The sequence below is a fragment of the Henckelia pumila genome, chromosome 3 (assembly GCF_033568475.1).
Source record: "Henckelia pumila isolate YLH828 chromosome 3, ASM3356847v2, whole genome shotgun sequence".
Lineage (NCBI taxonomy): Eukaryota > Viridiplantae > Streptophyta > Magnoliopsida > Lamiales > Gesneriaceae > Henckelia > Henckelia pumila.
Window position 1 is genome coordinate 53,761,288 of NC_133122.1, and position 22,030 is coordinate 53,783,317.

Below are 22,030 nucleotides of genomic sequence, written 5' to 3' on the forward strand. Positions count from 1 at the left end.
AATATTATTTTCAATGTATTCAGAAAGAACTAACAAATTATTAAAAAAACAAAACAAAAGTTAAATACTAAATATTAGTTGAATGGATCTTGTCAAAACATTAATTGGCTCACTAGTTCCAACTCTGATCCCAACTACAAAAACTTGTAGTTTCCTATAGTTCAGAGGAATAAACCTTTAATTTTTTTGACATGGAATAAACCTTTATTTAAAATAGAGGAATGATGGGTTCGTACGAACTTACAAATAAAATGATCCAAAGTACTTAATATGAATCTTATTCATGATGTTTAATACATTATAATTATATTTTTGTCCCGAAAATTGGACATTGATCTTACAATCTTTTAAAGGTTGAAATTATAAAAAAATCTAGTAATAAACGTACTTTTATTAGCTATATATATAAATTTTGATAAATTACAAAGTTTTGAATGGTAAAAAAGGAGAAGCAAAACTTGTATGCTTCTATATCCAAATCCATAAAATAAATATATGATATTAAATAATAAAGTGGACTAGCTCAGCTCTTTTTACCCTCTTCACCCCCCTCGTGTGTATAAGCCTTCTTCCTCCAATCAACCCTGCCAAACAGACAAATCACGAGGAAACACGTGGCATACAGGGAGTGGATCTTCCAGCTTGTCTTGGGCGGTTGATGCAGCACCGCTCTATGAAACACCGTCATGTAATAATGCAGGCCGACTGCGAAGCCCACAAATGTTTGGGCCAGGCCCAATGCCTTGGTGGCCAGCCCAGTCTCGGTCGAGAACACGAGAATGAGGTACATCAACAGCAGCAGCAGGTACAACACATAACCAAGAGTCTGCAGCACCTGTACACACACGTATGTGGACCGAGAGGTTGCGTAGAAGAACTTGAGCGGTTCAAGCCCGGTGACCAGTGAAGATAAACAGAGAATCGTGAAGTATATGGAGAGGTAGACTTGGATGAAAATCAAGAGTTTTTGAAGAGAAAAATAAGCTTTGATTCTATTAAAAATGAGTGAAACGAGGATAAAAGGGACCAAAATGAAGGCGAACGAGACCAAAGAAGCAATGGTGGGTGCATATTTGTTGCCCACGTATGGCTTGAATCCCTTGGTGAATTCTTTGTTGTATCTGGTGAGATAGACTTGTGAGGTTTTGGAGATCTTTTCCAAATCTGGCATTATAGTTTCTTGAAATTTCGATGGGAGGTCTCTGATCTCAGAAACCAGGTCGTCGTCGTCTTCTTGATCGAGCAAACTAGGGTTTGGCTGTTTTTGGGTCTTATTGGGCAGCAGGTGGCTTTTGAATTTGGGCTCGGTGACACCTTTTCCCAACTCGGCTTTGGTTGTTTTGTTCTTGGACGAGGTCACTTTTGGTAGATCTGAGGATTTCTTGGTTAAAAGTGAGCTGCTTTTTGCAGTAGTTGAGTTGGAGGACGATTTTTTTGAGGTGGAATTGAGTTTCTTGAGGGCTGGATCCAAATTGGTAACTTTGGCGATCTTGGTTTTGTTGGTGGATGAATCAGAGAGAAGCTTGGAAAGTTTGGTTTGGTTTTTGAATAAAGCAGTGGTTTTGAGAAGCTTAGTTTGGTTCTTTGGTGAAGCAGAAGGTGGTGGCTTGGTGTTGTTTTTGTTGATGATAGGCTGATGTTGATGATCCTGTGTCTCTGATAACATCCTTGGGATCTCAGATGGTTGAGTGACCACAGTGGAAGTGAAGAAAATGAGCAAGAGTAGACAAAGAAAAGGTACCTGCTTGTTGTTGAGTGGAGCCATTAACAAAAATTGTACTGAAATCTGTGTCAGTTGGAAGATCCAATGTGAGTGAGGGTTTTACAAGAGCTCCATTTGGATCTGGACAGATTTGTGAAATGGGGAGGGAGGGAGCAGTGTTAAATGCAAATTAGTAGCCCAACTCTAACTCTAAAAAAAAAAAGAAAAAAGAAAAAAAAAAAAGAAAAAAGGAAAAAAAAAAGTAGCCCAACTCTAGCAGCTACGCGGTTTTACACACACACACTATTTTGATTCCCAAGAAAAAATAACAGGATTTTCACGCGTCGGTGCGTTTCATAATGCACTTCGTCTCTATTTACAAACATATTGTATAGTATGATGCATGGATATGGATATGGATATGGATATGGATAATAAGAGATCCGTAATTACAATCAATAACAACTCAACTCATACTTGCTTTGCGCGCCTCCTACCCCAGTTAACCTACGTACTTCCAAACCAATTGAGTTTATTTATGGTAAAAGTTAGTTGGTTGGCTTATGCCTCAATTATTTAATATAATTCTTGGGGATGAGCCCCACTTCAAATGACTTTCATCTGGTCGTTGCTTTTGAATCATTTCAAACATAGTGTTTAATAAAGTTTAAATAATCCCGTCCACCCACATGCTATTCCATAAACATTGTATCGCATTAGATTACTGTACTTGCCGATTATTTTGTTTATATATGTTCACCTATTTCTCATAAAAATAAATAATTAAAACATATTTACGCTCTGTTTGTGTTATCTATACTCCATTTCATTTGTATAATAGAGTTAAAATTTATTCACAAATGAAGTACAAATAATAAAAAAATAGAGTGTATTTAAACATCAACTCCCTAAAAAAATTCATCAGTATAATTTTATTTTACGATTTTGTCTCTTCCCCCTATTTACACATTTTACCCCCGTAGTGGACTTGGATTGAATCGAGAAAATAACTTGCAACAAGCCGGTGAGGTTCAAATTATGGTACGTCAAATATGTTCATTTCCATGTTTTCATCCTTAATTAAAGTACTTGAGCTTATTACGGAGGATGGGGTAAGCACATAGCATAAAGTTGAAGCGTGTATATTGTTAGATACAATGCAATCACTTGAATTTATACTCACTATGCATTTATTAATGAAAAAGTGTTTTGGGGATTAATAATGATTGACATTGCAAAGAAAAGAGCATGGGATCGAGAATGTTACGAGATTAGTTCATATATATATCAAAACAAAGATTGCAATGTATGAGAGACATACATGAGATTCTCTATTGAATGAGGTTCCTTCATTTTGTTCTACGGATGAAAGTATTTTCCTAAGCATGGATTTAAAGTTCATAGCTCATGACCATTCAAGATGAATAACTTAATAAGAAACTAACTTGATTTATGCTTGTCATTATAGCATTGACTTTGTCAGTTGCTACTATGAGTCTAGAGATAACATTTTTTGCAATAAAAATTATCAAAAATTAACCACGCAATTGAATGGGAGATTATTAGCTTAATGATGTTTGGTTCAATGCTCTAAGAAAGACGTTTTTAATGGAATTGACAATGAGTTATTATGAAACGATTTCGGCTCTTGAATTATATATCATTAACGTTTGCCCCCTCGATTATATTCCTAGCTTCGTCCGTGACACGTCGGATTTAAACTAAATTTATTCTAATCAATACGTTGATAAATAACTAAATTTGAAAAAGGCCGTGGACATTTTTTTTAACCAAATAAAAGAAGGTATAGTTGAAGATACCACAAAAAAAGGGGTATATGTTTGGAAGTAAATACACACACTGACTCATGAGTCATGATTTGCCCACGCAGATATCTTTTTCTAACCCTCTGTTTATTCAAACATTATGGTTTGTCCCATGTATTGTGTAGGATCTGAACCATAATGTCCCATGTATTGTGTAGGATCTGAGTGTTTTAACATTTTATCGAAAGATATACGGTAGTAATGACAATTATTTTGCTCAACAATCTCATTATAAATAGTTGCATGATTTGCTATCAATGAAAATCGAACACATAAACTCGAGTTTGATATCAATTATAAGACCAAATACTTTGTTTAATTGCTTCTATTGACATTCTTAAGGGAGTGTACTCTAAAAATAATTGATTATAGATTATTACTTTACAAATTTTTCTTCAAAAAACAATAATAATTTATTTTACGAACATTACCTAAACAAAATTCGCTATACATTGAAAAATCAGGACCAATGTGTAGTAATGTCCAGAATCTTTGGATTTGTGCAGTTGAAATTGTTGACCACATGCTGTATGTTTCTTCTGACAAATATACATGCAAGTCAACATTAACAACTAATTCAAAAAAAACTTTCATAAACGAATAGTTGTATAATATATATACCGGTAATACGTGCACGCAAAAAATACGTGCATAGATATTTTATATCACATCTAAAAATAATAAGTATGTTTTATATTTTTAAATTGAAAAAATAAATTGAAAGTAAGTAGTTATAAGTAGAAAGGAGCATTTCATCGGCTACCTTTAATTTCTTCCTTCCTATCATTTCTTCTCCTTAATAATAATTTCCAATTTTATAAAATCTTTTTATGTTTTAATTGATGAAGGAAATGATACAATTTCGTTGGGTAAAATAACATGAATGAGTAAGCATCAAGTAGAGTACGTCAAATTAAATTCTAAATAGGACCCTCCCAAGGAGACCTAGTCAATGAAAATGAATGCGATGGCTTTCACATGCAGCATTGATTTAATTAATTCATTCCTTAATGAGTAAAAAATGACTGATTTTAATTACAAAAACTCCTATACAATAATCTCATGGGTCAATTTAATTTGACAGATATCCAAGTCGACTCATCAAAAATATTAATTTTATGTCAAAAATATTAATTTTCACAGCAAATAAAAAGCGAATCGAATCATCTCACATACCTAGATCAAATAGAGATTGATTAAATTAAATTGTCTGACGATAAACATTATTTTAATTAATGTTTTGTTCTGTTTTATACATCATCATTATTTCATTGCAGCAAAAAAATTGGGCTGAGCTTGCTTCACATAAGCGAGGGCGAGCTAAGCCTGACGTACCAATGAGATAAGATGTATTTACTTTTTTTCTTTTTTTTAGCAATGTCTATTCTTCATTTGAATTATTATTCAACATGATAAAGGAAGAAGAAATTTTTCTTTTGCTAAGTCGAACCTGTACTTCATTAGCTAAATGTGTCCACTAATCAATTAGCATATGAAAGCTTTCTAATTAGTTTCTTTTTGCCTTTTCCTTCGATCCTCATCTTCTGTTGTATTAATGCTTTTATCCACTTTTATATAGTTTAGTTGGGAAATGTTAATCTGTTACCTGCATATTAAACATTAATTGTTGAAATAAACAGGACTAATGGGGGGTTTCATATACCCATATTCGAAAGATAATTCAAATAGATCCTGTGAGTCAACTATCCAAATGCAAACACAATTCATGTCATAACTACGAGAAATCTCACGGGGGGAAAATAAATTTGTTCATTATTTTATCAAAATTTGTAATTAGAAAGACCATCAGAGTTGCAAATGAGTTTAACTGGAATAATGTGAACATCTAACTAACAACACTGACGCAGAGAGTCAGAATGTGAAAGCAATAATCAAAAGAAAATTGATCTGAATATACAGCACAAGAAGATAAGTTCGCATTTTCTTTTGTCATCTAACTGGACAACAAGACGAAGGTTCATATATTGAATGCTGACTAGTGCAAGTATTGTTGTTGGGCCAGCATAAGAACAATCAGTGCATTAACGTGATCATGAAATAGAAAGAGGTAATACAAAATGGCTGATCGTTAGCGTAAAAAGAATCATCTTACAGATATTACAAGGATTTGAAGCAGCCTTGATTCTTCTAAGTGGTGAGACATCAATCGGAGCACAAATCTCTTTTGCATTTCTCTCTCAAATCAGTCAGTGATGACAAACTAGTTTCCTGAAATAGGTATAGAGTTGAAGTAAGAAATTCCACTCAATTCAATAGGCAAAAATAATTGGAAAAAAGGACACTGATAAGAGAAAATGACTGATAGTTTGTTACTTCTAATTCCCGTACACTACCGGCCATGATACATGCTTGATATGTGCATAATATTTACATGAATATGATACAAGGTATCACAGCAAGAACTAAAAAAAGTAATTAAATGAAGATAAAAACTCAAGCAAGGAAGTCGAGGACTGAATATTTCAAATGCAAGTTTAAGAATAATTTTGGCAAATAATTTTTATGTTTGTATAAGAAATGAGGAGAAGAAAAGTACTTTTAGGAAATTTGAATAATATAGGGGGTAATGTAGGCATATCACAATGACATAATGACACCCTTTATGTGGTGCTAATTGTTAAGAATATTGTAAAATACGCAGAATGTATGCACAGAGAAGATTAGTAACTTTAAGAGTAGAAAGGAGCTCATACTTTGTGACACAGCAGTTGGAGATCAAGGGAAAAGGAAACATAAAGAGTGCCGTTGCTCTATCTAATATATATATATATGTATATATATATATATATATATATAAAAGGAACCTGGCTTTAGAAGAAGCAACAGGATTCAGGGGACAATTTTAGGAGGATGCAACTCCTCATGTATCATGACAATTTCGGAAGCAAAGTAATCTTCTGCCAATCAATTTCTTGTCATAATTATTAATTATAGCATCAAATCAACATTATTAACAAATAACCACAGAATCTAAATAAATCATTGTCGACTATCAAACACAGAAGAAAGATTGCATATACTGTATATCCTCTTAAGATTTTAAATAGCAAGAATCCTCACATTTACAAAAAAGTAAAAATAAAAATTGCACCTTGGATGTTCCAGGAAACTGCTCCTTTAACCACAAATGAGACATGTAAAGAGTTAACTTACTAGGTGGTCACCTTCTTGCTCCCATATGCCTGCCATGTGTTGAAACAGGAATCTCCACTGATGCATCAGATCAATTTCTAACTTAGATATTCTGGTAGACCCTTCAGCATCATGTTTCTCAGTTTCCTTAGTTATGCGATTTCTTTCGGCCAATATGCTGGCTTCTTTCTGGCTCTTTCTAATTGCTAAAGACATTAAATTATTAAAATTAGATACAATGGGAGATTGAAATAAAATTTCAATCATTGGTACACATAAGCCATTGGAAAGTGTACCAACTGACCTGATACTCGCCCCCTAATGTCTTGGTAGTTGAGGTCCAACCATATATAAGCAGCTGTATGTCAACATAAGATGTGGACAAATCAACCCATAGCAACTAAAAGTCAGTAAAATGGACAACAAATTAACTCAGTTAAATGTTCTAAAACTCTGTAGCTTGCAGGTACAACCAAAACAATGAAAAATCGGAAGGCGGAATACCTTTCGTACAAAAGGAACACGAGCAGGTTTTTATCACATCAACCCCTCCACCAATATAAGGATATTCCTTGCATTTCTTTGATTCAGAAGATTTTTCAGCTCCAAATATTCTGGATTCCTGTGAGTCCGGGAGAATGACACATTCAATAGAGTCAGACTGACTCATGATACAATTATCAGCATTGTGACCTTCAACTTCATTTAGATGGTTGATGAAGCTCTTTTGAGTACCTTCCAAACTGACTTTGGCTGCACCGGCATCACAATTGATACAATCAAGAAGGCAATCACTACCAGTATCACTCACTGTGCTTGAAGTATTAGCAGAAGCAACATAGCCTAATTTATTTTTATCTTTGTTGGCACACTGAATAGCATTGGCCCTTCCAAAATTCAGCAAGTTAATATAGTTGCACTCGGATAATTTGGTCATGCTTGAGGCAACATCAACCACATCGCTCTTAACAGTAACTTTCAGATTTGGGCTAGTATTTTCAGTGACCGCGTTAGGAATTTCCAAAATCTTATATCCCTTCAAAGAATCAAACTTACCTAAAGGTAGGCTACCACCGGCTTCGGAATCAACAGAATTAAGAGCCCTGCCCATCTCAAGGTCAGTGAAACTAGGATCTTTGCAAGTTTGACTGCCGATCTTATCCCTCATCGTCAATGCATCATGCACAGAAGATGACACATCTCCAAAAGTATTTAGCGACCCATTATCAACAGCAAAGACGGGATGAACTCTTGGAGACTCGGCCTTCTTTTCACTAAGCTTTAAAGCATTCTTACCATTACTGTTTCCATGACCACATGTCAATTCAGCTTCAATATCAACAGATCTCTCAGAAAACGCAAAACTATCCAAAACTTGCACATTTAGGCCTTTATTATTATTCTCATTCCCAGTGGTTAAATCCAGATCGGTACATTGGCGAGGTGAGACGCGGACATGCTTGACCCCACTTTTCTCCCTTTCAGAAAATCCTCGTTTTCCCAGCCGATTAGTGACATCACCTAAAACCGACCTCGATTTATCAAACCCGTCATTCCTTTGAGACATTATTGGAACTCACTCGATTCAGCGAACCGCGACCTTGGCAAACAAAGATACACACCCAGATACTTGCGAAGTTATTACACGTAAAAATGAGGAGATGGAGCGGAAGATTTGGTAGGGTTGTGAGGGAGGGAAAATGGCTAGACTTTCAAAAGGGCCGCCATTTTGTTTTTGAATTACGAAATTTGGGCGGCACCACCACATCTAGGGCCTAGCCTACTACTCTTGGACCCCCTTCTAGTACTTGTATTAATTCCATCCCGGCCCGATCTAATCGGATCAGGTCATTTTTCTTTTCTTTTCTTTTCTTTTCTTTTCTTTTCCACAAGTTCAAGATTAGGTATTAGACTATTAGGAGTACTCTATTCTCCAAAATATTACTATTCAATTTTTTATTTCAAAAATTTTCTCCAACACATATTCTCTATTTTATTATTTTTAACTCCAAATTAATTAATATAAGAAAAATAATAATTATATAAATAAACTAAATTAAATACGACTCGATTATTTTAAAAAAACAATACATTTATTTTATATCAAATTGCAAACATTCACAAAACAGAAAATGACATGCATAAATCGAGATAATTATAAACTACAAGTATAATTAAACACTAATAAAATATTCCTTCCATAAATGATCAATAAGAGCATCTCGAAGAGCATAGTGAACCGATCTATCTTTGATTTGACGATCACGTGCAAGAAACTCTTGGAATCGGGCATGTTCATCATTTACCACTAAAATATTTTAAGACGTTTCATTGTTTAATATTTTAAGACAGTTTCACTAAAATTTAATTTTACACACGTGATCTAGCTACTCGTAGTAGTTTTATATGTCTAATTCATAATCGGATTGGAAAATCCTATCTATCGGTTTCTCACATATACTTGAAAACAATAATTCAAATAATTTGTATTTATTATTTCTTCTGATTTTAATTTAATTACTGAGATTCTTTTGTACTAATTCTTGAATCATTCATATGTCGCAGTCATTATTTATTTTTCAGTTCATTTTGCGGGCAGGGCGACAATATATTGAACTGTGATCATATGATATCTAAGCGTTGTACAATAAATTCTTCGCTCTTCAAATAATTAATTTACATACAAATTACAACATCATATTTAGAGATTACATACATGTTTGAGCCCCGCAACCATTTCACCTCACACTCGTTTTTAGATGTAAACAACGTGCACCTGATCCAATGTACAATTTTTCCATTGCATGAGACTTGCTACAAACCTTTCCATAACAAGTCTGATCCCTAGCGTAAGGTCTCACCCTCGTTGATGGGGTCGACCTCCGGTTAATCGATTTCCCTCTAATATTTGCGCTGCATTCCACATCTAAGGAACCCTGGACCAGAAAGAGACCATATTTAGTACTTGGATTGTAATTCAGACGAAAAACTAGTATATTTTTCCTTACCAACGAGCTTTTGCTTCTTGTTGCTACACTGCACCATTGCTGATTCACAACACCTGGAGGGAGGCTTGATTCCTGGAGATATACATTTGCCATGTACTTCATATCTACACCAACTTTAGCAAAAATGATCGAATAAATGTAAACATGTACGCACAAGGAGATCGGTACCAGCAGCAGAACAGTTGCGCAATGCTTCAAGACCTCCAGATTTAATCTCACATCCTCTAGGCTCCTGTATAATAATATTTTTTTTAAAAAAACATCATCATTTCTCACGATATTGGCTTTAAAAGCAGGAGGCCTAGCTGGGCTCCCCATTCAAGAAGTTGCGATTTTCACATAAATTTACAAATACCTGTGCTTCTGCTGACCAAGACCAAAATAAGCAGCCAACGTAGCCATCTAAAGTACAAGATAACACCTTCGTGATATACACGTTGATCTTGGGACAAAAAATCCTGTCTATAGTTATAATTTTTTATAATTAAAATTATATATACCTTCATATTTCCTGCCCGCCTACCAAATTTCTCGGTCAGTAATCCCAAAGAATCGAGGATCCCATATGGGACCGGTGCTGGCCTACTAATCTCAGCAAATGCTTCTTTAATCCTAACACAATCAAACCTTCGAATGTTGTGTCCTGCCCATATCCTCCCATCAAGAATACTAAATATCTTATCTGCTTCTTCCTCAAATGTGGGAGCTCTGCCTACTTTATCTCGTGTTATGCCATCAGAACGCCCTGAATTTGTTGCGACAACTGACAAGTCCCTTGGCCGAATCAGTGTGCAGTAGCTATCGAGCTCTACCAACTTCCTCGGACAAACAACTATGGCACCAAACTCTAGAACACAAAACCTTTGTCCAGTTTTGGTTGGAACAGTAGTCTCTAAATCAAAGAATACGATTTCCCGGGGACCCCCATTGCTCATACTCGAAATAACCATTTTAAGGTTGTTGTGTGGATATGATGGCAACTCTTGTGATCGTGTTATAGATGGATGAATACGAGGATTGAACGAATGGATGAATGCACGAGGGCATTTAAGAACAAAAATATTCTTTGTCAAAAATGGAGATGGATTGGATTGTAATTCAAGTTACGATTTACTTTAGGTTATTGGACAAAGTTGTCCTTCGCTTCCTGATGAGGTTATAGGTAAAAGTTTTAATTGTACTAGTGTTATTGTAATAGTTGCAGTCTTAAGTTCCGTTTAAATATATACTTATAAAATGTTTTTATAAAAGTGTTTTTAAAAAACTTATAAAAAGTTTTTTTAAAAACATTTTAAAAGTACATGTTCAAACGGAATCGTAATTATTATTATCATCTTTAAAAAAATGTAATATATAACGCATTAAAACATATTTGTTATAATCAACAATGGATGCCAAATTGGGGAATTGATTTAAGAAAGTAATAGTGCTCCCTTCTTGCTAAAAAGGGTTGACCCCGAAGGGGACCCCATTCCACATGAGTCAGAGGCTCATTGGCTCATGCGGAGGGTAAATCGAGGGATGTGCACGAGCGGCAAGGACCTGAAGGAGGGAGCACATGACCCAATCCCCAGAGCATACCCCCACAATATTTCTGCAGAGAATATGCTCCACACGAGGATCGAACCCGCAACGCTGGAGAATTTTTTCTCACGTCACCTCAGGTCTTACCAACTCGCCTATGCCTATGCTCCCTTCTTGGTTGGACTTGGTAAGGTTAAGTACATTCAAAATACGATGGCTACCTAAGTGGGGCACGTATCATCCAAACATGACTCTATGGCTGAAGCTAACTTGATTTTTCTTCTTGAATTACATAACAAGCAAGGCATATCCAATCAGTTCAATAATGAATGGCTCAGGCCAAATGTATATAAATTGTATCATCCAATAGAAATTAGACGTGAGATATATCTTATTCCGCGTAGCATAAAATCACCTATCATCCTAATTCCTACCAAACCAACCAAGTGGTACTCAGTCAAACAAGAACGACGTAGCTATTCCAGTGATATGGTTACGTGACCGCTGCATAATCTTATTTAAGTTCCGAACATAAAATGTATAGTCCAGAAATTCCCAATCCCAAAAATTATAACAAGTATCAACCTTCAAACATCAAATAATATCAGTCCAGAGGTTTACATTCTTTTAATTGACAGTTCCGTGCTTCATATCTATCAGACTAAACCTCACGAGGGTTATTTAAGAATATAATCCAAATATCAGAAATTTATAAGAGCAAGCTCAGGAATTTGACGAGCAAGTTTACCACCATACTCCAGCAATAAGCTGAGTGAAATGAATGATTCTACTTTGAAGCTCAACTCAATCCCAAAGTACCTAAAATATTGAGCATGACGTTTACCATATCTGGTTAAGTTTTGCTTGTGGTTGTACTCGATCTGTTGCATGCAGCAGTTGGAATGGTATACCACAGTCTACAATGCATGGCCTGCTGTTCACTGATGATTAATATAATTGCCAATGAATGAGATATGAGATTGACAAATTCTCTCTAAACACATTCCATTTGACAACTCTATTCAAAACAATGACCCATCACCAAAGCCTCCATCAAAAACTTCCAGTAGGAGTCAAATAAAAATACTGGGGAGTTTTCTTTCAATCCACTAACCAGATGATTATGTGATCAACAGATAAGAAAAACCATATAGTTGTATAAAATAAATGCAGCATGCGGCTGCATCACTTGTGACGCCCGGGGCTGAAGAAGCAGGGAGTGATCGCCGGTGCCAAGAGGTTGCACGGACAATGAGCGGCTCCTGGTAGGCTTCTAGGCGGAGGGAGACATGAATGAACCGATCCCGTGTCGGAATGAGAGGGATTCTGAGACTGTGTAGGTATGGGACTACATGGTTGAGGAGGGCTTAAAAAGATTTCATATGTACTATTCATATCAAGAAGGTGCATCTTCTTTTCGGAAGCTCATCACATAAAAACTCCAAAGTTAAGCGTGCTTGACTTAGGGCAATTATAGGATGGGTGACCCCCTGGGAAGTTTCTCAGGGTGCGTGTGAGTGAGGACATAAGCACGCTGAAAAAATCCGTCTTGATACAGTGGGTCGTTACATCACTGCCTGTCCATGGCATGATCCTAAGAATCACAAATTCGTCGACAGAAAAGAACACTGGCTTTTTATCCTCAGTTTGCTGAAAGATAGGAATAAAGCAGAAAAAAAATCATGGAGATACGCATCTACCCATAATTCAGACATTCATATGCAGATGCAACTGTGTACAACAGAGAAATGGATCTACTAAAGCCCAAGCATGAAATTAACTTTACTACAAAAATTGATGGCAGACCTGAAACATGTAAATAGTTTTGCCAAATCAATAATCATTTGCCGAAGTAAGGTAGTTGACGAACTCATGCCTTTCGAAGATTTGAAGTGCCAGATAAGCTCTTTTGAGTAATTTATACTTAACCTTTGTAAAGCTATTGCAAATAAACACATGAAAGAAACCCAGCAACTGAACAAAAGTAAGGGGATTGTAAAAAGAATTCGACCAACTTATGGAATCCTGCAAGTCAACAAAGTATGGGCGAACAAAAAGAATTCAACAAATGACTTAAGGGCACTGAAAAAAGAATTCGACAAACGAATTAAGAGACAATCAATATATGGGTCAATGAAAACATATATAATCCCTCGTATCATTATATTTCGAAACAATCACACCTTATATCCTCGTACACGAAGTATCAAAATCATCAGGAGCCACTCTTGCGATCCAACTACCAAGAGTCTTCTTTACATCGGCGTGGTTTACATAAGCTAACTCATACATGCTGCATAAATTAACCACGAGCGTCTCGTTCAACGCCATAGTTGGAATCCTCTCCAATGCACTCTCCAACACCTTGATCGAATCCGACAAGTCCCTAAGATACATTAAACATATAGCTTTGTTATTAATCGCCACTACATCCGAACCATCTCTCTCTATACACTCCTCGTACTCCCTCACTGCAGACACATAATCCTTGGCCACTAAATACATCAAAGCCTTATTCCTGTTGATTAAATTCATCGAGCCTACATCCCCATCTTCGCTACCCTCAGCCACCATCTTCTCTGCTACCTCAAAACTCTGTTTAGCCCCATCCAAATCCCCGTACTGCATTTGCACATAGCCTAATTTTGAAACCATAATGGGATTCTCTTTTCGCCTCAGCTCGTCCTTTAACAATGCCAAACAAACCCCAAACTCCTTCTGGCTCAAATGGTGACTGATGATGGTATTCATTACCAAACTCTCGCGCCTCTTCCAAAGATTCAACGAAACTTCACCAAATTCATCGTGAACTCGCGCTAATTTCTTCTCGCGGATGGAATGTAGGAGGGCGTAGAGACGATCCAGGGTTAATTGGCGGTTGCCTAGGGTGAAAGGCAACTGAGCGTGGAACCAGCGGAGGGCAAAAGGGATCATGGATCCGGATTTATGATTGGGGTAATGATCCGCATAAGATTCGAATAAATACTGGGCGGAGTTATCGAGATCGTCGTCGTCCAGTGTTTGGAGCTCCTGGTGAGCGTCGGAGAAGCGGCGGAGCTTGAGGAGGGAGAGGATGTTGAAGGTGAGGTAGATGAGGTGCTCGTGGGGCTTAGAGAGGAGGGAGAGAGAACGTGCACGAGCCACCTTGTCGAGTATGGTGCGCCACGCGCCGCGGCAAGCGAGGTCATGCAGGGCGGAGAGATCGTGGCAGTGGGAGTTCAGGGAGGCATATGGGCTGGACAGTGGGTCTTCGGCCAGATCGAGCGCAACAGCTGAGGAGAAGGAAAGGTCTCCGGCCGGCGGCGACTCAGGTGTGCTGTCCATACCGGCGGCGGTGTGATTTTAGATATACTTTTGAAATTATTTGATTGATAATATGGGGTATTTTCCCTTTTTCTCTTTTCCCTTTATCCCGATGGCTTCTAAATAATTATTTACTAGTGGTATCTTAAAGTAGAGGTATTATATGTAACATAATACATAAATATTATGCATTATGATATTGTTTTGTTTGAGTTATGTTATAAGTAATATAATGAAATAAAAATGAATAAGAAATGATAGTTAAAATTATACTTGGCCAAGGGCCGGGTTGGGCCCGGACCTGGCCTCGAAACCAGCCCGTGGTCAACGGGCCGGTTAACCGGGTCAACGGGCCCGACCCGGAACCGGGACCGGACCGGCCACTAGGCGGGTCAAACCGCCGGGTTGAACGGGTCCAACCTGCCGGGTTGGACACGTGGCGCCCATTAGGGCGCCCAGATCCAACTGCCACTAGCAAGTGGCCGTTGGATCATTCAACGGCCACGATTTCGTGGCCGTTGAGATCAACGACCAAGATCTTGTGGCCGTTGTCAACCCGCCCGACCCAGCGGGTCGACCTGCTTGACCTGCCGGGTCAACCGGCTATTTTTTTTTTTTATTAAAAAAACCTACTTTTTATCTATAAATACCCCCAACCTCCTTTCATTTTGTTTACACAATTCTCTCTTCATTCTCTCTATTCTCAATTCCTTTTAATTTCTTGATTTATCAAAAATATCAAGTTTCGATTATTGGTTTATTGTCAATTGTTGATTTATTTTCATATTTATACAATTACAAATGTCCGGAGAGGGATCAAGTCGTAGGGGTGACAAAGGAAAAGGAAAGGAAAAGAGCATCATACCACCCGAGATCGAGTATCCTCAATTCAATGTCGATGGATTTGATCTTGAATATTCCGATGATGAAATTTAAGAAATTCGACAAGGGGCGCAACAAAGACAACAAGTTGAACAACCACCACCACCACCACGTCATGCAAGTCAAGAAAGTATGAACGATCCGGCGGCCTCTCAAAGACAAACTCGAACGGTGCCTCGCCCGACATCCGATATCTTCACCAAACACTTCGACAAGGTGACGCTTCCCTCCGGTGATTTGCAAGCCAAATGCAAATATTGTTCAAAATGTTACAAATTTAAACAAGGAGGTGGTTATGGAACTTTGATGCGGCATATCGAGAAAAATCATCCGGTGGAAATTGATATTGATCGTGGTCAAACTCAAATTCCGGCATTCTCTTCTCAATCGGGTAATGAATCTCAACTATTTAAATATAACGACGCTAGATTTAGAGAAGAAACGGCTAAATTTTGTGCGGTTGAACAACTTTCTTTTAGTTTTAGCGATAAATTATCTTTTGAAAATTGGCTTTCTACAAGTGCAAATCCTTCTATTAGACGTATTCCAAGAAATAGTCTCAAACGCACAATGAAAAAGTTAGTCGTTGATCAAAAGAAAGAATTAATTAAGGAATTTTATAGTTTGAATAATAAAGTTTCTTTGTGTTCCGATATTTGGAGTGATCATTGGCAAAGTTGTTCATATATGGGTATTACATGTCATTGGATTGATAATAATTGGAACATTCAAAAAAGGTTGCTTGCATATAGATGTTTCAACGAATCACACACGACACAAAATATTTCGCAACTTATATTTGTTATTTTAGAAGAATATGGTCTAACTACCAATGTTTTTTCAATGTCTTTTGATAATGCTAGTGCAAATACTTCAAGTATTAGTGAGCTTATTGAAATATGTAAACCATCACTAGGTGGCAAATTTTTTCATATTAGATGCACATGTCATATTTTAAATTTGTGTGTTCAAGATGGACTAAAAAGTTTAGACATACATATTCAACCAATTAGGAACGCTATTCATTATTTATGGACGCATCCTCAAGTTATGAAGCAATGGAAAAAATTTTGTAGAGTAAATGGTATGAAGCCTAAGCGGTTTGCACGAGATGTTCCAACTCGTTGGAATTCAACATATAAATTGTTATTATCCTCTTTTGAATATAAAGATTTATTATGTACATTTTTTCATCAATTTGTTCAAGCTCGTGATATTTATTTGTTTTCAAATCAATGGAACATATGCACTAGTATTTGTGAAATTTTAAAAGTTTTTAATGATGCTAGTGACCAATTATCCGGTGTTTATTACCCTACTTCACATTTAGTTTTAACACATTGTTGCAACATTGCTTGTATTTTTCATGAACATGTTAATTCTAATGATAGTGCTTTATCTCAATGTATTCTCGTCATGAAAGAAAAATGAGAAAAATATTTTTTACTCATTCCTGAAATTTTTTTATGTGCTTTTGTTTTAGATCCTAGACTTAAATTAGATGGCTTAAGCGACATGTTAACATTATATTATGAATCTTTGGAGCCTATTGCGGAAACGATTCCTTCTATCTCATTGATTTTTTTTAATATTAAAACTCATTTACTTGATATTTATAATGAATATAACATCAAATATGGTGGACAAATTGTTTAACATGAAACACAATCCACTGCAACTAGTAATGTTACTTCTAAACTTACTAAAACACAACTTTTATTAAGGAAACGGACGAAACGTCCACGAGGATCCTCAAGTTCCAGTCAGGAACTTGAGAATTATTTTACCACTACTTTTGATTTTAGTGATACAGATGAGAAAAATTTCGACATTTTGAGATGATGGTCGCAAAAAACACAAATATATCCAATTTTGGCTATAATGGCAAAAGAAATTCTAGCTTGTCCGGTTTCAACAGTTGCAGTGGAGCAAGCATTTAGTATTGGAGGAAATACATTGGACGAGAGACGTTCTAGCTTAAGGCCGGAAAACTTGGAAGCCCAATGCTTGCTCAATGATTGGTCAAAAGCCGCTACTCGAACACAACATATTCAAAGTGATGAAGAAGACCAAGATGATACCGAAGGAACATCCGAAACTACGACGGGAGGAAATGCGAGTGAAGTAGAATAAAATGTAATAGATTTGTAATATTAAGTCATAAGATATTAAGATGTTGAAATTCTAATATATTGTTTATTTAATAAATGTAATAGATTTTTATTATGGAGATATGAAATATTTGATTGAGATTATTTAAAAAATATGTCTTATTAAAAATTTGTTTAAAAATTTAAAAAAAATTAAATTTCGAATGTGCAGCGGCCCAGCACTGCATTTCCCAGTGATGAGATGAGATGAGTTATACATATATTAGTAATATCGTGAACAGAACGGTGCCTATGTGTATATTATATATCATTTATTTTTAAAATGTTTCATCCTTGATTATATGATATTCATTTTTTAAATTTGAAATTTTTATGAATTTTTTTTGGCAAAAGTTAGATATACCAAGAGATCAACTAAGATGTTCTTGGTTTATATATAGTATAGATGTAGACATGTAGTCATGTAGCATCACTAATTACATGAGATGTTAGATGATACGTTACATTTTATATTATTAATATGAAGATGTTAGATGATACATTATATTTTATTTCCAAAAATAAAAAAATAAAAAAATTACAAAGTCCAATTGTATATTTTCCTCTTGTTGTGGGGTGGTGCTCCTTCTACCACCAAATAAAACCCGTCATTCCTCACTATCCAAATGCATTTTCTATGAGTTGTATGCTCATCATACACACATATATCCCGATAGTGCCGGTTGAAAACTTCAAAACTTCTATCATTCAAGCCCCACCAAAAATGACAAAAGTACATAGTTGTTCTCACGAAATTCATCCCGAATGTCCAACCAACGTCTCCTTTCTGAGGAAGAGTATTGTTCATAATTTCATCATCTTTGGATGCACAATGAACGAACAATGAAGAGTCGCAATAAGGAAGATGATTGGTCACATGAACCTCGTATAGTTGATGAAATATTGCATACGACAACAAGTTTTCCGATGAAAAAAACAAGCAAATGATGAAAATAGTACTATTCTTCATTGCTAATTTCATATGTTCTTTATATTATATCTGTATTTTTAATTTGTAAAAGCATTCTCATACCAATATTTTTTATAATATAATATAAGATGATATTATTTTAAGAATCTACTTTGATCTATGTATGAGATTGTAATTAATAAAGTGTATGTATTTGTTTGAATCTGTGTAATTCGATCGAAAGCAGTAGCCACGTAGTATGTAACATGTTCTTCAAAATAAAGAGCACATATTTTTATTTTTATTTTTTTAAGTAAAGATGTAATTCAAAAGAAAGAGCACATATTGATTACCTTTTCGTGTGCTTTGTAATTATATATCATTATTAAGAATAAGTAATCTAGCTATTGTTATATTCAAAATGCATTCAAAAGTCAAAATTAAAGTATATTAATCACTAATCCCTTTCACTTTAAGTTCATTAATTTATTTTTCCATAATATGATTTGGAAAAATATTATATATATACATATATATACAGAGAGAGTTTTGCTATGCTACCCATTAACCGTGCCAACCTCTGTGCCCACCATGTATAATAGTTGAATGTTTTATACATGGTGGGCACAGAGGTTGGCACGATTGATGGGCAGCATATCAAAACTCTCTCTATATATATTTCTCTACTATTTTATAATAGTTGAGGGCATTAAAAAAATTGTTTTTTGTGTGGCATGGAAACACCAAATTTTTTTTTTCCCATTTTGCCCTTCTTTTAAGTAAATTTTTTTTAAAAGAAAAATCTCTTAAATAAATTTATACAAAACTTCTCCACTAAAAAAACTCAAAGACCGTAAAAAAAATAAAAATACATAATTATTTTATAAAATTAGATTTTTGATCCACAAGTTTTATGCATATATATATACATATATATATCCATATATATTAAGTAAGAAGGTCTTATGGTTTCTTGGTATGAACTATGACCACACAAAATTCATAATAATTTACTAGCAGAACAGCACACGCAATGCATGTGTACATTGATGCGTGAGTGTAACACTGATATTGTAATTATCAAATCATTTGTTAAATCACTTGTTAAAAGAATAAGAATATTGTGAAATTTCAGTAATAGAAGAGTGGGAAATACGTGGAGAAAACTTCCAGCAGTTTTGATGATATGGTGGAGGAAAGCAGTTGTGTTTTTGACATTTTCACAGTGATGTGTTTATATGTACCAATTGATTAGTAAGAGGGGCTAAACTTTTATAAATAGTATAAGATATTTATTTATCTATTTTCAAATTTCAAATTATTTGAAAGAATTAATTGAGTGGGAAACACATGTTTTAACTACTTTCTTATGGTTAACATTCTTAATCCAAAAAAAAATTATTTTTTCTACTATAAGTTTATTAGAATTTTTTAATGAAATTAAGTATGGTAAAAAAATTCTTTCATCACAAACATTGTGTGTGTGCAAATATTGTAGTATATATTATGTTACACACACAACACGTGAGCTGCGATGAATAGTATAAATTAATCGAGTAATATTCATTTTGGTACACAAACTATTGATAAAATGTCAACTTGATATATAAACTATTCTAAATGATTTAATACTGGTAAATGATCAAATTAAAAAAATGTCAAATTTATCCTTAATCTAAATTGCTATTAAGTCCAATTGATATTATTAAATTAAATTTGATTAGGTACATAATCTTATTTCAAAGTTATTTATTGCTTGATTTAAAAAAATATCAAATATATTTAAAATTATATCATGATAAATAATTGTCGATTCAAATTATACAACAACAAATATAGTAATATATTTATAAAAATATAATAAAAATAAATATATGTCATCGGAGGCGGTTGGTCTTGTTCTCAAACTGTTGAAGCAGACATAATCATCATTTTATTTTTTTGAAATATAATATTATTCCGTTGAAAATTCAAAAAATGTCCAACATTATATTAAAGTTCTATAACATGAAAAAACAAATCTTATAGAAAAAAATCTCACTCATTGTCTCGATTTGCATGATTCTAATGACCTAAAATTTATCCACTCGATTTAATAATTTGTAGGTTTATGTTTTTTTATTCATGCTTGAATTTCAATATAAATAAATATTTAATTTATTATATTTTTATCGATATTAAATATATTTTAGTTATGTATATGATTTATTTATTGAGTATGATTTTATTAATATATAATTTTTTTCAAAAAGTGGATAATTATACCATTTTATTGATATTTTAAAAATATATTATATGTAAATAAATAATTTATTGATGAGTAGAATATAAATGATTAAAAGTGTAAAAATAAATTTATATTACATTAAAAATTATAAGAAATAAGTAGCGTATTATTTTTATTATATATTTATATTTCACTCATTAATAACTTTTTTCAAATATAATACATTTTAAAAATATCAATACATATATAATAAATGGTATTTTTCTATCTAAATTAAATAAAATTTCATTTTTTAGTCGTGTCTTCTTCGAGATAGTCTTTCATGTAGGGTCGGTCAGCCCTTGTTTTTGGACGGTTAGACACGAAAAGTCACAGTGATCGACATGTCGAACAAACTCTAGTGTTCGTGAACATTGTAGATCCACGTACGTCTGATTTGGAGTGGGGGAGTTTAACCAGTAGTTTGAGTCCCCGATGGTACTACTCACAAATTGTCCCCAATCAGAGCAGGATCTATGTTTATCTGGTGACAAAAGCTGAATTGCACAGTGAGCTGCTAAGTTGCTACTAATTTACTTAAGTTAATAGTTCGATTGAGTTGTATTATTCTTTCCCCTTGGGTTTTATTTGTTGGTTGTATTTTGTCGTGTTAGCACATTGGTTATTTATTTCCGCAGTATCTCTGATTAATTAAGTTCTAATTATGGTTATTGCATTCTTAAGTCTCAGGTTAGTATGTGATCCGGGTCAGGTCACGGTGAATAATTTCATAATTTGTTTTTTTTTTCAAAGAATAAGAAGAAAAAATGAAACATCAGTATTAGAACTTCTGAAGAAACAACATCTGGATTTACGGAAGAATGATGAGCAATTACCTAATATTTGACAAAACACTAAAAAGGAAGAAATTTTTGGATTCAAAAGTTTTGGTGTTTAGAAACATTTTGAGCTAAGCTGACTGCTATTAAACTGATCAAGCACCAAGATACGTCCTCAAAGAGAAAGTGCTACTTTAGTAATAAAAACGCTCAAATGACTGTTCAGACAAAAGTGTGATTTCAATAGCTAAAGTAGTCACATGAGAATTTGTACTAAACTGTTAACAGACGGAGCTACTAAACTGATTAATAGCAAGAACGTCTTACTCATTACAACAATTTACTACCATGACTATAAGTGGATAAATTTTTTCGTACAAGGCTGACAACGCAAAGTTATCGATGGAAAGTCAGCGTACTGTTGTCAGAGAATATTGGAGAAAATACAAGCCAACGATAAATAATTTGAATTCAAATGAAGCCGTTGGAAAGAGCACTTGTATATATACAAGATCAAAAGAAGAATT

At 34.6% G+C, this 22,030-nt stretch overlaps 4 protein-coding genes across 7 annotated transcripts; all 4 read right to left on the reverse strand.

The window, feature by feature from the left end:
* Positions 1 to 371: 371 nt before the first annotated feature.
* LOC140891142 (uncharacterized) lies at positions 372 to 1,977 on the reverse strand. Its single transcript, XM_073299467.1, has one exon. The coding sequence runs from the start codon at positions 1,763 to 1,765 to the stop codon at positions 524 to 526; it is 1,242 nt and encodes a 413-aa protein (XP_073155568.1). The 5' UTR covers positions 1,766 to 1,977; the 3' UTR covers positions 372 to 523.
* Positions 1,978 to 3,941: 1,964 nt separating this feature from the next.
* On the reverse strand, positions 3,942 to 8,330 carry LOC140892970 (uncharacterized). Of its 4 annotated transcripts, none has more exons than XR_012152962.1 (5): positions 7,186 to 8,330; positions 6,986 to 7,039; positions 6,703 to 6,887; positions 5,642 to 5,757; positions 3,942 to 4,067 (listed from the first exon to the last, which is right to left on the reverse strand). XR_012152962.1 is itself a non-coding variant. In XM_073302033.1 (5 exons), the coding sequence occupies exons 1-5, from the start codon at positions 8,246 to 8,248 to the stop codon at positions 5,692 to 5,694; spliced, it is 1,065 nt and encodes a 354-aa protein (XP_073158134.1). In that variant the 5' UTR covers positions 8,249 to 8,330; the 3' UTR covers positions 5,190 to 5,691. The 4 variants fall into 4 exon arrangements, 2 of the variants coding, with proteins under 2 accessions (XP_073158134.1, XP_073158133.1); XR_012152963.1 differs by lacking the exon at positions 3,942 to 4,067 and adding an exon at positions 5,051 to 5,134; XM_073302033.1 differs by lacking the exon at positions 3,942 to 4,067 and having other exon boundaries at positions 5,190 to 5,757; positions 7,186 to 7,434; positions 7,738 to 8,330.
* A 960-nt stretch (positions 8,331 to 9,290) lies between these two features.
* LOC140890982 (protein NEN4) lies at positions 9,291 to 10,654 on the reverse strand. Its single transcript, XM_073299179.1, has 5 exons — positions 10,190 to 10,654; positions 10,045 to 10,091; positions 9,858 to 9,921; positions 9,690 to 9,761; positions 9,291 to 9,617 (listed from the first exon to the last, which is right to left on the reverse strand). The coding sequence occupies exons 1-5, from the start codon at positions 10,637 to 10,639 to the stop codon at positions 9,420 to 9,422; spliced, it is 831 nt and encodes a 276-aa protein (XP_073155280.1). The 5' UTR covers positions 10,640 to 10,654; the 3' UTR covers positions 9,291 to 9,419.
* Positions 10,655 to 13,390: 2,736 nt separating this feature from the next.
* On the reverse strand, positions 13,391 to 14,633 carry LOC140890981 (uncharacterized). Its single transcript, XM_073299178.1, has one exon. The coding sequence runs from the start codon at positions 14,535 to 14,537 to the stop codon at positions 13,398 to 13,400; it is 1,140 nt and encodes a 379-aa protein (XP_073155279.1). The 5' UTR covers positions 14,538 to 14,633; the 3' UTR covers positions 13,391 to 13,397.
* Between the last annotated feature and the right edge of the window lie 7,397 nt (positions 14,634 to 22,030).

Bases quoted from the DNA above. Each gene is read 5' to 3' on its own strand.
- LOC140891142 (XM_073299467.1), bottom strand. From the start codon at position 1,765: ATGGCTCCACTCAACAACAAGCAGGTACCTTTTCTTTGTCTACTCTTG.
- LOC140892970 (XM_073302032.1), bottom strand. From the start codon at position 8,248: ATGTCTCAAAGGAATGACGGGTTTGATAAATCGAGGTCGGTTTTAGGT. The intron at 7,040-7,185 runs GTATTCCGCCTT...GTTGACATACAG, and splicing joins GTGTTCCTTTTGTACGAAAG to CTGCTTATATATGGTTGGAC. The intron at 6,888-6,985 runs GTCAGTTGGTAC...TAATGTCTTTAG, and splicing joins CATTAGGGGGCGAGTATCAG to CAATTAGAAAGAGCCAGAAA.
- LOC140890982 (XM_073299179.1), bottom strand. From the start codon at position 10,639: ATGGTTATTTCGAGTATGAGCAATGGGGGTCCCCGGGAAATCGTATTC. The intron at 9,922-10,044 runs GTATTTGTAAAT...ATTATTATACAG, and splicing joins CTTGGTCAGCAGAAGCACAG to GAGCCTAGAGGATGTGAGAT. The intron at 9,762-9,857 runs GTACCGATCTCC...GTATATCTCCAG, and splicing joins GCGCAACTGTTCTGCTGCTG to GAATCAAGCCTCCCTCCAGG.
- LOC140890981 (XM_073299178.1), bottom strand. From the start codon at position 14,537: ATGGACAGCACACCTGAGTCGCCGCCGGCCGGAGACCTTTCCTTCTCC.